A 15,854-nucleotide genomic window follows, 5' to 3' on the forward strand; every position below is an offset into this window, starting at 1 on the left:
GAGGAAAGGGAAAGGGGGGGGGTGGGGTGGGAGGGGGGGAGAAGGGGGGAGAGAGGGAGAGAGAGGGGGGGGGGGGGAGAGAGAGAGAGAGAGAAAAAAAAGTTTATCGGTCATCTAAATTGCAATGCAAATTGCTGACTGTATTATGAATTTTGTTTAGATTTAACTCCAATTTTTGATGCCGACAGAATCAGGCCACGAAGGCAACCCTAAATGTGCCGATCAGATCAATATCTCCGTCAGTCGCACTGCAGTTACTGTGATGCACTCGTAATCTGGAGACCGGATTTAAAACCTCACCAGCCACTGCAAAATTTAAATGCCATTAATTAAATACATCTGCAATAAACAAAAATATTAATATCAGTAACAACTGTGAATCTATAGGATTGTTGTTAGAAAAAAAAACATCTAGTTCAGGAAATCTGCTGTCCTTACCATATCTGGGTACCTCACCATGTGATCCAGACCCATAATATTGTGGTTAGCTCTTACTAGCAACCTGGAATGGCCGAGTTAGCCACTCAGCTATATGAAAGCCGGTAGTTCACTAACTGCTCGGGTAGTTAGGGAGGGTCAATAAATGCTGATTTTGTCAGTGGTGTGAACATCCCATGAAACAATACAAACAAAAAAGGCAAAATGAACTCCCAGTATCACTGATGGCACAAATTATGGCTGCAGGATTTCATGCAGTCAGGAATTCCATTCTTGCAACCATCCTTTTCTCCTGAGATGGGCTATCCATTTTGTGCAGCACTCTTCCAGGAATACCCCTGCTGTGGTTTCACAAGTTTAGATATTAGGAGTTGGCTACTATTTTTAAACCTGTCCTTGTACTCACCCTAGCCAGGATCTCATTGGTGTCTAATTTGAGATTTGCCTTGGTTTTTCCTGACCATCCTCCCCCACAAAGGCTTCCCTCACTGTTTGTGACTAATCGCCCTTTAGCAAGGAACTTTTACTAACCCAAAATAATTACTTCTGATGCATCATTTTGTTACAATGCTATTCCATTCCAAAACCCTTTAAATTGACAGGACTGTTTCTGGAACACATCTATAAATTCAACATCGCCAATTGGCACTGACTTACAAAAATGGTTCTACGTTATAGATAACAAGGTGTAGAGCTGGATGAATACAGCGGGCCAAGCAGCATCAGAGGAGCAGGAAAGCTGACATTTCGGGCCTAGACCCTTCTTCATCCAGCTCTACACCTTGTTATCTCAGATTCTCCAGCATCTGCAGTTCCTACTATCTCTGGTTCTATGTTATGATAGTGATGGCAATTCAAAAAGCACCTCATTGTAAAACACTTAAGAACATAGAATCATACAGCACAGAAACAGACCCTTAGGTCCAACCAGTCCATGCTGAACATAATCCCAAACAAAACTAGTCCTACCTGCCTACTCCTGGCCTGTATCCTTCCAAACCGTTCCTATTCACGTACTTATCTAAATGTCTTTTAAACGTTGTAACTGTGCCTGATTGTTAAAGGTACCATTTCTTCCTAACCTTTCTAATTAATCAACAGAGGAAAAATTGAACCAACTGGATACAGCACAGGTTGTCAGTTGTCTTAGTGGGTATCACACATCTCAAAGTCAGTTCAATTCCCACTTCAGAGACTGAAATACAAAAACTACAGTATCGTCACCAAGGCAGCGCCGTAATGAAGGTGCAAGGTGGTTGGAATATTTGAGTCTGAGGCATCAAAAGTATGGACTTCCAAGTTCCAGAGACTGTAGAAGGAAGAAACCAAATCGTGCATTAACTTACCAGGTACTTCTTCATGGAGAGTTGCAGAAACACTTTCATCGCAGCCATGGGGGGATCCAGCATTCAGGCGTGAAAAGTCTGCCACACTAGAGTCGACCATGTAGAGTGTATCTGGAACGCTAGAAATCCGACTCATTCGTACCTTTTCCAAGCTCGTCTGCTCCGACATGAGTTCTTCCAAAACAATCTAAACAGATGGAGTTTACACACTAAGCTCCAAGAATATTTTTGCTGTCTTAATATACAATCCCTTAGATAGGGAGGAGGGTCCTGAGGGTTGGCTCTGGTGTCTTCCATAAGGTTATGGAGCACGTGGCTGATTGTGATAACTACGTTAAAGACATTTTGCTTGTAGGAGCACTTCATGCTTCTAACATATTAAGGTATGAATGAAGGCACTGCAAGGGACAAGGACAAGGGCTTGAAGGCAAGCAGGGAGAAGCACTGAGAAAAGGCTTGATAAAAGAAGTGGGCTTTAAGGATGGATTTATAATGGAGAAATTGAAGATAGAGGGATTTAGGGATGGAATTTTAAACTGTGGGTTCTAGGTAGCTGAAGGCACAACCCCCTGCATTAGCTCTGGTGCTACAGCATTAACAAATAGCAAGCTAAAGATGGCACTCAAGGGAAACCACCAACACTTGGGCAGTAGGTGGGAAACAACTAGCAGACCATCTTGCATGGCTGTACTGAAGGACTACCACTGCTTAGACATCAAGACACATTGTATAAAAGTACTCTGACAATCCACAACGTATTACAAGGTAGCAATTCAGCACAGCATCTCAATACAGTAGGAATCCTGGACTGAAAATAACAGTAGAATCCAAATCAAGCCTGAATTATAGCTTTAAACTCACCACTTTTTACTCTTGGTTATATCACCGCTATGTCATTTATGAAGAGGGACAGAAAGGGAAGGATACTACAGCTAAACCCAATCCAACATAAATAGGAACAAGTATGGGCCCACAGTGCTTCGTGCCTGTTCAGGTATTCAATGGCTGATCCTCTAGCTTGACTCCACTGTCCCACCCGATCTCGTATCCCAAGATTCCCTTGAGGTCCCAAAATCTATTGATCTCAGCCCTGAAAGCTCAATCACTCAGTATCCATAACTCTCGTAGGTTCAGAATGCCAAAGTTTCATAAACCTTTAGGTGAAGAAATTTCGTCTTCAGTCCGAGACGGCTGGCCCTTGCAGCTAAAGGGATCGAGGGATATGGAAAGAAAGCGGGAGTGAGATATTGAAATTCCACGATCAGCCATGATTATACTGAACAGTGGTGCAGGCACGAAGGACTGAATAGCCTACTCCTGCGCCTATTTTCTGTTTCTACACCCTTGATTCTCAGACAACATCCCCTAGTTTAACATTCTCCAGTGAGGGGAAACAGCTTCTCAGCATTTCTAAAGTTCTGAGAGTACTGGACAGGGTATGTTTCATTAAGTTCACCTCTAATGTCCTAAGTCCCACTCCATTCAAACTGTCCACATAGAACATGCCTGTACTAGGCACTCCACTTTCAAGCATATACACAGGCAGTCTTCCAAGCAATAAAGGGACCGCTGTACAGGATTCATAAAGACTCAGATTAACTTTCCCTTACCATGCTCAGGGGTACTAAGGCAGTAACCCCTAATGCCGCACCATGTGGAGTCAGCCAAATTATACACAATCATACAACACAGGCAGTCATTTGACCTACAATGGCTCTTTTAAAGGGTTAACCAATGGATCCCACTGTCCTGTCCCCAACCGCCACAAAAGATATTGATATGCATTTTAAAAAAGAAAATCAAAATTAAATTGCCTTTCAAACGATGCTACTGAACCTGCTCCCACATCTCTTTCAGGCAGCACGTACTAGTTCACTTGAAAATAAAACTTCTGGCATCCCTCATTGGATTTTGATCCTTTGAAGATCGATCTGTGCCCTGCAGCAACTGCCCTCCAGCCAGTAGAAGCACCTTCTAATATAAAATCCCTCCTAATTGTAAATATTTCTATTAGGTCGCTTCATAACCACTGCTGCTCCGAGAAGAGCACCACCCTGGCAACTAATTACTAGGAAATAAAACTCCAATATTAAAAACAACATGAATAAGCCAGGGTTTGTTTTGCCTGGCACAATCAGCAGAGAATGCTCATTTTGGCAACTTGCCACAGCTTGAATTCCCTTTCTTTTTAAAAGACTGAAACCACCAGCATGACTGATCAGAATGAAAGCGTAGCAATCACAACAGCCAAAGATGCAAGCGGACCACTGGGAAACTAGGTTCAGCATCCAAGGAGCATTACAAATTGGTGCAGAGTTAAATTCTGACTAGCACAATGTACAAGCCCCTATTACCATTCTGTTAATTAGGTAGCATTTAATCAGAGCTGACAACCAGGTCAGTGAGGTGGAACAAGCCCTGGCTTTTATTTAATGTCACATGCTGGAGGCATCGAAAGAAAACGCAGCATAGCGGAAACTGTTTTCCCATTAATGTTCTGCTACAGTTACCACAATCGTGCCTGGGGCAAACAGCTGACTCCAGGGCACAGATTTGCAACTTCTGAAACAAAAATGTAGTGTGCGCCATCTGAAAATAAAACACAAATGGGAGAGTTACTTGCCTTGGCTTCCTCGATGTATGGGGTAAACAATCGGGGCTTGGCACCGATGCCCGAGGCCTTAAGGCAAAACCATGCCCTGGATTTCCTGCCCTCTGGGGGAGGGAGCATGTCCAGTGGGGGCGAGCTGATCAACGCTCTCTTCATCTGAAACACAAAAAGGATTTATTCTCCCCACGTTCTGTGACAAAAAGCAGCTGACAATGGAAACCATGCAATTTGCACAATTAAGCACACAGATTCAGCTGAGTTCAGGAATACCCCTCACTATTCTCCCCCGGACCATTATTGCATTCGAATGTTCATGCCACGGAAGAGCCACAGTAGCTTTGGCTGCAGAAATGACGGCTGATTTAATATCTGTTGGGCCTTTGTTGTCAATTTACAGAGCTGATGTTTGCAGCAGTGCAGCTCAATGAAAAGTAGCCAACCTCAGTAAATGATCAAGCACCTAAGCAAAGCCACAAGAGTTCTCCAAGGATTAGCTGGGACACAGTACACAGAACATAGAACATACAACAGTACAGGCCCTTCGGCCCACGATGTTGTGCCGAACTTTTACCCTAAACCCAAGGTCTATCTAACCTCCACCCCTACCTTATACCATCGTCCATATGCCTAGCTAATAGCCGCTTAAATGCCCCTAATGAGGCCGACTCCACTACCCTCTCTGGCAATGCATTCCACATCCTGACCACTCGCTGAGTAAAGAATCTACCTCTGACGTCTCCCCTATATCTACCTCCACTCACTTTAAAACTATGCCCCCTCGTAATAGCTACCTCCACCCTAGGAAAAAGTCTCTGGCTGTCTACTCTATCTATACCTCTGATCATTTTGTACACCTCTATCAAGTTCACCTCTCATCCTTCGTCGTTCTATAGAGAAAAGCCCTAGCTCTCTCAACCTTTCCTCGTAAGGCCTTCCCTCCATTCCAGGCAACATCCTGGTAAATCTCCTCTGCACCTTTTCCAACGCTTCCACATCTTTCCTGTAATGAGGTGACCAGAACTGGACACAATACTCCAGGTGTGGCCGGCCCCATTCCAAATGATTCTGTGAACAATGATGAATTTGTTAATATCCTCTCTTAATCCAACAGCACCGAAGCCACTGTAGCACCTCTACAATCGGAGTCCAGCTAATTCAAGCAATGTGGGGCCTTCCTACTATGAGTATTACACAAAGCTTCATCAGGGAGCTTGATCAAATAAGGAGAACACAAGGAGTCCGAGCGCAGAAACAGACCCATCGGTCTAACCAGTCCATGCCGACCACAATCCCAAACTAGTCCCACCCGCTTGTGCTTGGCCCATATCCTTCCAAACATTTCTTATTCACGTACTTATCCAAATGTCTTTTAAACACTAACGGTATCCAATGCTTCCTCTGGAAGGTCATGCCACATACAAACCACTTGTGCAAAAAAGTTGCCCCTTATGTCTTTCTCCTCTCACCTCAACAATATGCCCCCCACTCTCAAAATCCCCAACCCTAGGGAAAAGGCACCTGTCATTCACCTTCTCTATACTCCTCATGATTTTATAAACCTCTATAAAAGGTCACCCCTCCACCTCCTATGCTCCAGTGAAAAACGGCCCAGCCTATCCAGCCTCTCATTATAACTCATACCCTCCATTCCAGACAACATCCTGGTAAATCTTTTCTGAACCCCTTCCAGCTTCATAAAATCTTTCCTATAACTGGACAAGTAGAACTGGACACAGTACTCCAGAAGAGGCCTCACCAACATCCTGTACAACCTCAATATGATTTCCCAAATTGTATACTCAAAGGTCTGAGCAATGAAGGCAAGCATGCTAAACACCTTCTTCACTACCCTGTCTACATGTGATGCAAACTTCAAAGAATTATGTACACAAACCCCTAGGTCTCTGTTCTACAACACTTCAAGGCCTGAAGCTTGAGATGAAACAGTAAATCAATTACACTTTGGACTCTGCTGGTTTGTGCTTGTGCGCACCTGAGAGGGAATGCCACAAAGCGAGGCTGTGATGGGATAGAGATACCAATATGGCTGCCATCGTGTACAGTCAAACTCAAAGGTAAGTGCCTGTGCAATTTTAACTGGCTATAAACGTCAGGCTCCAGTTAGAGGTTTGGTTTACAATGAGGGCTGTTTTAAAATAAATTCTAAATGGATATAAGATAAGGCTGCTTTAGAAAATTGAACATGCTACACCATACAACACATTTTTTGTTGCTAATAGCAAGTCACTTTGCAGTTGCATAAACACCAAGTTCACCAACAGTTCAGTTGCTGTCTTTGTGGTAGGCAAACCCTTCGGTTTGGAGGTTACATCTGTTAAGATGACAAAGATACTTGTATTCAGGCAGTTTCTACTCCTGAACACTGTCAAAGGACTTTCCAAACTTCTGCTCTTGTTGCCTTTACATACTGCATATGATACAGAATTTGACAGGAAATGTACATCAGGTGAACATAACATGTAAATCTCATCTGACGTTCTTCATATTAAGTGAAAGGGAACATTCTTTAAGGCCAGAAGCATTATGCATTTACAGTGAATGTTTAACCTGAAATAAACACGTTACAAGTAAACATGGACTCACACAGTGGTCAATTAAGAAAGCACTGCTGTTAAGAAAATTCTGGACTACAGACATTCTGGATCTGTCAACGCGTTCTTTAAAAATTGCTTGCAAAGTTGTGATGGAAACTGCAATCCCCCAATTGTAATACGATCTCTGTAGGTGTCCTTGTAAATGAACCATAACATTTGCAGGCACATCCAGCAAGCAGTTAGGAAAAATGGTGGGAACATAAGAACAGGGGTAGACTATTCAGCACCTCGAGCCAGCTCCTCCATTCAAATGGGATCATGACTGATCTGCAGCCTAACTGCATACCTTTAGCCGATGTCCCTTAATACTTTTGCTTAACTACACTGGATCTATCTCAGATTTAAAACCTAACAGATGATCCAGCATCCACCGCTGTCCTTGGATAAAGTGTGTGCGCGCATGCGTGTGCAGAAGTGCTTCTTAATATCTCTTCTGATGAATCTGGCCCTAACTCTCAGATTATGCTCCCTAGTTCTAGCATCACAAATAATTGGTCAATCTTTATCTATCCTGTAAAAATCTTGAAAACTTTGACCAGATGACAACTTAACCTTCTAAATTTGAGAAAACTGATCTAATTTGTATAATCGCTCCTCATAACTTAACCTCTGCAGTCCAGGTATCATTAGATCAACCCTTATCCAATGAGACTGGAATGCAACAGTGAAGTTATCCTTCTAAGAATGTACTAAGTCTCCGTGACATCAGACCACGAGTACTATGCAGAGCTGTGGCCGTCTCATTCAAGGTAGGATATGCTCACATTAGAGGAGTGCAAACACAGGGGTGATCTCTGATACGATAGGATTGTCATACAAGGACAGGATAAGTAGACCAGGCCTACAGCGATAAGAATTAGGAAAAACAAGAGGTATTCCATAACACTGTAAAGAAATAAGCGGGAGTAGACTATTTGGCCCCTTCAGCTTGTTCCACCATCCAATAAAAATTACAGCTGACCTGATTCCAGCCGTAACTACCTGTTCCTCCACAGTCCTTGACTCTCGTGAGTCAAAAGCCTGTCTAATCTAGATATGAATGAATTCAATGACCCAGTGTCCACTGCTCTTTGGAGGAAGAGAATTCCAGACACTAATGGCCCTCGGGAGTATAAAAATTCTGCCTCTCGTCTGTCTTAAATGGGAGACCCATTAAACCACGCCCTCTGGTTTTAGATTCCTCCAATGAGGGGGAAACATCCTCTCAGCAACTAGCCTGTCAATCCCCAAGAAAACTGTGTTTCTTTAGGATCATCTCTCCCATTCTTCAAAACTTTAAGTACAGCTCCAACCTGCACAGCCTTTTTCAAAAGGCAACCGCCTCACCCCAGGAATCAGTGGAGTAAATCGTCTGAATTAATTCCAATGCAAGTACATCTCTTCTTGAGTAGTGATCAAAACTACATGCAGTACTTGAGATGTGGTCACACCAATGCCTGTACAGTTGCAGAAAGACTTACCTACAGTAGGTTCTGCTGTAATGCAATAGTTGCGTTCTTGCGCAACACCGTGTTATAGAAAACTGTGCTATTGAAATAACAGCCTTTGGGAAAAGGGGAGTTAGAGACAGACCACCAAAAAATATCACTCAAAAGCCTAACACACAGGATAACACTGAACAAATGTTTAATTCATATCTAATAATGAAATTAAAGTAAATTTAACACATTATTTTGAAAAAACGTCAAGATGACTTGTGGGGGAGGTGGTTTTGAGGTTGATAGCAGAGTGGCACAGCGGGGGCGTACTGGGCCCATAACCCAGAGGTCAATGGATCGAAACCATCCTCTGCTATTTGCTACGAGTGAGGTTTTGAGGTTGCTCTGTTGTTAATGCAGGGGCGCAGAATCATCATCATCATCATCATCATCTTCAGGTACAGTTGTGGTTGCAGGGTTAGGGTGAAAAATAGTTAATCCAGAAGTGGATGGCTGTGGTTCATTATCTTCTGACTGTTTCATGGGGGGTTGGCTTAAAAATAGACATCCAGTTTTTGCAGCTTTGCCCTTTTTCTCCTTTCATTAAGAAGCTGTTCATAGGGTGCCAAATAAGATCTTATTCCACAAACTGCTACCCTGCTGCTTTCTGCATTGTAATCGTTGCCCTCCAAGACCTGCAACTGCTTCTCAATTTCCCTCAGGATAGAAGACAAAACAAGTGGAAAGCTCTCATTGTGCTGCATCCTGGACTTCTTCATCTTCATCTTCAGCTTCCACTTACCCTCAGTGACAAATTGTTGTAGATCAGCTGCAGAGAGGTCTTCACAATGGGACTCAAGCAGCTCTTCAACATCCTCACTCTCCACTTCTTCAAATCCAACTTGCTTTGCAAGATCAACACAATGTTCTCAACACAAAGCCAGTGAAACAATCATGTGATATCAACACGTACTCCTCCGTGCACTGATGGAATTGCGTTATAGCCAACACGAGCTCGCATTTTAGAAATAGCGTCCTATTCGTCAGTCACATTATAGCCAACTTGCGTTGCTGGAACACGCATTATAGCAGAACCGACTGTACTTTTATACTCCAACCCCCTTGCAATAAAGACCAATATTTCATTTGCTGTTCTAACTACTATACCTGCATGCTAAATTTGTCAGACGTGAAATGATACCCAGGTCCCACAAGGAAGTTGGGAGAGTGAAGAGTGAGGAGCTGAAGGAGACAGACATGGTGGTGGGGAAATGAAGGAGAGAGAGGTGTGGGTGGGGCAAAGGAAGGGGAAGTGTGGTGGTGGTGGGGGCAGGGTGCGAGAGAGCATTTCTTTGCAGTTCTTTACCCCAAATGAGCTATGGATGTTCGGTCCGGAGTATCCTCAAGCTAGAAACGGATAGGTTTGTTTTGATACCAGGGCCAATGGAAAGAATGCAGAGGTGCAAGTAAGGTAAACAAAAATCAATTTTATTAAATAATGCAACAGATTCAAAGGGCTGAATGCTGATTCATATTCCTATTTCTGATCATCTTTTACCCATCAGTCATGCTCGAGTGAGTACAGCTCTTGACCGAGTCAGAAGTTTGTAGGTTCATGTTCTACTCCAGACATTTCATATAGTTACCCATAACCCTGCACAGTGCCGAGGGAGCATTGCTCTGTGATGTATAGTCTAATGACAAGATACTAAACCGAGTCCCCATCTGGCCTTTCAGGGTCAACATAAAGATCCCCTGCAAATACTTCAAAGATAATCGCAGATCTCCCTGCTGTCCTAGTCAGCATCTATTCCTCAAAAAGTTCTTTTGGTCACGATCGCATTTCTGATTGCAGCACTGTCCTGCATGCAAACTGACTGCTGTGCCCGCTACATGTCCAATAGAAGATAGAGGGTGGTAGTAGACGAAAAGTATTCAGCCTGGAGTTCGGTGACCAGTGGTGTTCCGCAGGATCTGTTCTGGGACCTCTGTTCTTAGTGATCTTTATAAATGAGGATGAGGATCTGGAAAGGTGGGTTAGTAAGTTTGCCGATGACACGAAGGTTGGTGGAGTTGTCGATAGTGTGGAGGGCTGTTGTAGGTTGCAACGGGACATTGACAGGATGTAGAGCTAGGTAAAGAAGTGGCAGATGGAATTCAACCCGGAAAAGTGTGAAGTGATTCATTTTGGAAGGTTGAATTTGAATGCAGAATACAGGGTTAATGGCAGGATTCTTGGCAGTGTGGAGGAACAGAGGGATCTTGGGGTCCACGTCCATAGATCCCTCAAAGTTGCCACCCAAGTTGATAGGGTCGTTAAGAAGGCATATGGTGTGTTGGCTTTCATTGGCAGGAGAATTGAGTTTAAGGGCCGTGAGGTTATGCTGCAGCTCTATAAAACCCTGGTTAGACCACATTGGACTATTGTGTTCAGTCCTGGTCCCTCATTTATAGGAAGGATGTGAAAGCTTTAAAGACAGTGCAGAGGAGATGTACCAGGATGCTGCCTGGACTGGAGGGCAGGTCTTATGAGGAAAAGTTGAGGGAGCTAGGGCTTTTCTCATTGGAGAAAAGAAGGATGAGAGGTGACTTGATAGAGGTGTACAAGATGATAAGAGGCATAGATAGAGTGGATAGCCAGAGACTTTTCCCAGGGCAGAAATGACTATCACCAGGGGGCATAATTTTAAGGTGATTGGAGGAAGGTATAGGGGAGATGTCAGAGGTAGGTTCTTTACACAGGGAGTGATGGGAGCATGGAAGGCACTGCCAGCAGTGATAGTAGAGTCAGATACATTAGGGACATTTAAGCGATTCTTGGGTAGGCACATGGATGATAGTAAAATGAAGGGTATGCAGGTTAGTTTTGATCTTCGAGTAGGCTAATAGGTTGGCATAACATTGTGGGCCAAAGGGCCTGTACTGTGCTGTACTGTTCCATGTTCCATATATTAAACAGTGATTACATTCTAGAAATACTTCTTTGGCTGTAAAGCACATTGGAACATCCGAAGGTCAAGAATGGCACTATACAAGCACAGATTTTACGCCCCAACTTAAATTACCTTAAGAATGCTATTTCTCCAGGGAGAATACAGACTGTAAAACAATTTGCATTCACATAGAACCTTTAATTTAGCATAATACTCAAAGCATCTCCCTTACATACACAGTACAAATGCTAAATAGTACACCTTCACCACATTGTCCGATGAACATTAAGAAATACAAATCAACAAATACAATCTGAACTATCAGTACAGCCAGTGTTTAGTTCACAGCAAAATTGCTAAAGAAATCAATGCGCAGCGATATTATGCTCTGAAGAACACACAGTAACACCTAATCCTGGGGGCGACAGCAGCAGTGCTCATCTCACAGCAAGAATCAGACTTGTTTGTATAAATAGTTCACTGCACTTCAAAAAGCAATTTTACCACTTTAAAGCAGAATTGATGTCTTTAAACACAGATTTATTCCAGTCCCATAGGAATGATGCTCTAATTTCATAATATATTTAGGCATGCAGACTGGCACACATTTTCTCTTTACTCGGTCCCATAAGTGCCTCAGATTTTCCCCATACTCAGCCCAGGAATGTTGCACTGCTGGGGCAGTGAGTGTACAAGAATGCTGAACAGGGAGGGACCAGTTTTCTATTTATTGTAAAAGGATTAAAAATCAAACAATTGCTCCTCCTTACTTGATGGATTCATTGGTCCCACATGATCTATTACTTCCAGAGGCAGGATCAAGAGCAATCCATCACAGAGCATCCTAAGTTGTTCTCATCTGGGACTCAAGTGACTTGATATTGGAAATATGGCACCCAGCATTCAGAAGGCAAAATCCAGTTCCCTATCTTAGCAGGGGATTAATTAAAATAAGAGTCCTTGAGTCAGATGATGGGATTAGGACACCAAAGTTAACTGGGGTAATACGTGAGCAGTGGACAGATTGCAGGCTATTAGAATCTGAGTTTAAATTCTGAGTAAAGAAGTTTCTCCCCACCTCACTCTTAGCCCTCTTTCAGACAATCTTGGAATTGTGACCCCAAGTTACTAACAAACAGAATATCCTTTAACCTGTTGAAACTATTCCTTAATTTTGAACACCTCGGTTAAGGTCAACTCTCAATCTTCTCTGCTCCAAGGAGAATAAGCCCAATTTCTCGAAGCTTTCCTTACATCTGAAATTTCTCATTCTTCGCATCATTCTAGAAGATCATCCAGTCACACAGCACAGAAACAGACCCTTCGGTCCAACTTGTCTGAGCCGACCACACAGCCCAATCTGACCTAGTGCCATTTGCCAGCTTTTAGCCGCATATCCCTCTAAACCCTTCCTGCTCCTCTGATGCTGCTTGGCCTGCTGTGTTCATCCAGCTCTACATCTTGTTACCTCAAAGACCCATCCAGATGTCTTTTAAAATGTTGTAATTGTACCCACCTCCACCACTTCCTCTGGCAGTTCATTCCATACATTCACCACACTCTGCATGAAAAGTTGCCCCTCAAGTCCTTTTTAAATCTTTTCCCCTCTCACCTTAAACATATGCCCTCTAGTTTTAGACTTCCCCACCCTGGGAAAATGACCTTGGCTACTGACCCAATCCATGCCCTTCAATTTTATAAACCTCTATAAGGTCACACCTCAGCCTCTGACGCTCTAAGGAAAAAAGCCCCAGCCTATTCAGCCTCTCCTTACAACTCAAACCGTCCAGTCCCAACAACATCCTTGTAAATCCTTGCTGCACCCTTTCAAGTTTAATAAGAGCCTTCCTACAGAAGTTTGTGCTATCTCCAGGACTTTAACATTTGTTCTATAAAATTCTATTATTATATACTTCACTTACCAACAAAAAAGAGACTTAACTACTCAACAACTTTCCAATCACTCCTGTATGCCAGATACTCCACCCAAAATGTCCACTCTAGGGGTCGAACAGAAGCCTGAAGCTTAAAAAAGTGTGGTCAGGTCAGGAAAACATTTATGAAGCATTGAGATACACCTTTAAATATGCATTCGCAGCAGGTTGCATAGGGATATCACATCATCTTATGCAAATGCACAATTAGCTCAACAGAAGCTGATGTACAGCCAAGTTTTTGGAATAGCTTTTTCTTAAAAATAGGACATTGTGTATTTTAGCCTATGACCTACGTTAGGCTGGAAGTTTGTCAGCCAGCACAGACAGAATGAGTTGAGTAGCTGCCTTCCAAGCTGCAGATTTCTACAAATCAGGTTCTATGGTATCCGTCTCCCTGTTCACAGTGTAAAGAATGGTTTTAAAATGGATTAGAATGGAAGATTCTGTCCCCATCCATCGATAAGAAATGTATTTATGTGAATATAGAGCAAGGAAAGTTTTGGACTTGGTGTGATGGTCCCATACCATTAAAATATAAAACAATATCTGTTATACAGGCCTACATCTAAAGAGGTTCTCCAGGCAAGGTATGAAACAGTAGGTAGTACTCCAGCAAGAATCAGTCACTTCAAAAGGGAGGCAAAGTGATATTATTGTAATACTTTGCAATAGTTTGGCTTTTTCAGATTTCAGTTTCAAAAATTGACGGTCATCAGGTCTATTTTCTTTTTAAGACAAAGCAAATACAGCAAACTTAGTCTTAACTGGCACCTATGATCCACTGCACTCAATAAACTGGCAAAAATTATAAACCTGAAATACTGGAAGTTTACTGTATCGTCACGATCTCTGCAATGTCCGAGTAGTCGGTTCAGGATGCGAGTAAGGCAGCTCCCTGCAGGTAAATTTTACTTAAGGCAAAGTTGATTAAATATAACAGTGATGGGTGTACCCCTGCATTATGTTTCTATTACTTTGTGTGTTTTTTTACATTGACTATGCAGATCAACCAGAATACTTGACCAACTGGTCCACTCTTGGTCCCATCGGTGCAGGTTGAGGAAAAACTTCTGCTGTATTATGAAGCCATCCCTTATTTTGATTTGGTACCATAATGAAGCACAGTCAGTTTGGCTGGCGCAACTGACTCGAGAGCTTATGAAGTGGTGGTGGTGGTAGTGTGGTCAGGGTTGGGGGAGAGGGGGTTCAGTCAAGGGAGGACAGAGTGGGGGGGGGGGGGGTTGAACATTTAGGGTGGGAATTTCACCTTATGGAACCCAGAGAACCATGGGGAATTACACTGTGAATGGAATTTAACAAAGACAGGAATTTGAAATCCACGTATTGCTGGACTGAGCAAATTTAGGTCAGAAAGAAAATATTGAGAGCTCATCATTTGTGTTGTTAATTTTCCTTTTTCCTGTCCTCCTGAAGGCACTAAATCATGCTGCAGTTTGGTTCCACAGACTCTCCTCAACCCAAGCCAAATGGCTCTTCAAACAGCAGCTTAGACAATAATGAATTGGCAAGTTCTTCAATCCTGATAGATCTCACTGCTGTGCCTGATCTTATCCTCAGTGGATATCCACCATGCACACACACTTTCCATCTGTATCACAGCACATCAATCAGAAAGATTGTCAGTCAGAGGCTACCTGTCCCCTTCCTAAATCAGAGATGCTGAGACCGAATGCAAATCACCACTGCCAAGGCCCCGCATCCCCCAAACATAGGGCCCTTCCTCACTGCCTTAGCATTGGCTAGAATCAGCTAACTTGGGATGAGTCTGAACATTTCAAATAAATATCCTGGCCAATGTTTCCTGCTACTTAGATACTTGGCAGTTACTCAAATATGCGGTCTGTGGATCAGGGATCAAAGCAACAATAATTAACATAACAGGGCAGCCATGACTCGTCCTGTCATGGCTTAATACAGTTGAAGAGAATATATTAACACATTTCCACAAAAGCTGGCTCCCTTTTCCAGTCACAGAATGCAAATATTCAACACTAGATCATGTCTCATTTTCAAAGTTAATAGTGAAGGATTCGCTAAATGCAAAAATGTTTGTTCAATGCATGTGGCCAAATTCTAGTCCACTGGATTAAAAGGGACAGCAAGAAAAGGGATTTTGCCAAAGAAGATCTAACAGAAATTAGCGGTGAAAAGGTTGTTTTGCAGACAGGAGCACACAGAGGGACTCCACAGGCAAAAGGAATAAGAGGAAGTAATTTAATTCCTCCAGTTTGATCTGCCCATAAATATGTAATGGCCGAACAGTGACCATATCTTTTTCTTTGCCATATATCCCTTAATACCACTGGTTAACAAAAATCTGTCTCAGTTCTATTATTAATAATTGACCTAGTAGAACCACCATTCATATAGAATCATAATCTCTACAGTGTGGAAGCAGGCCATTCGACCCATCAAGTCCTTACTGATCCTCTAAAGAGCATCCCACCCAGACCACCCCCCCTACCCTATCCCTGGAGCCCTGCATTTCCCATGGCTAGTCCACCCAACCTACACATCCTTGGACGCCTTGGGCAA

The 15,854-nt window shown here is 43.0% G+C and overlaps 1 protein-coding gene across 1 annotated transcript in view; it reads right to left on the reverse strand.

The window, feature by feature from the left end:
- Positions 1–1,570: 1,570 nt before the first annotated feature.
- Positions 1,571–15,854, reverse strand: part of LOC109917180 (BTB/POZ domain-containing protein 7-like) — a 57,971-nt gene continuing 43,687 nt past the window's right edge. Inside the window, exons 7-8 of the mRNA XM_048618165.1 lie at positions 4,408–4,551; positions 1,571–1,971 (exon numbers count right to left, since the gene is read on the reverse strand). Of these exons, the coding sequence (XP_048474122.1) occupies positions 1,648–1,971; positions 4,408–4,551 (468 nt within the window). The 3' untranslated portion in view covers positions 1,571–1,647. The remainder of the gene's footprint in view (positions 1,972–4,407; positions 4,552–15,854) is intronic.

This window comes from Rhincodon typus, chromosome 39, assembly GCF_021869965.1.
Source record: "Rhincodon typus isolate 14 chromosome 39, sRhiTyp1.1, whole genome shotgun sequence".
In the NCBI taxonomy this organism is placed as follows: Eukaryota; Metazoa; Chordata; class Chondrichthyes; order Orectolobiformes; family Rhincodontidae; genus Rhincodon; species Rhincodon typus.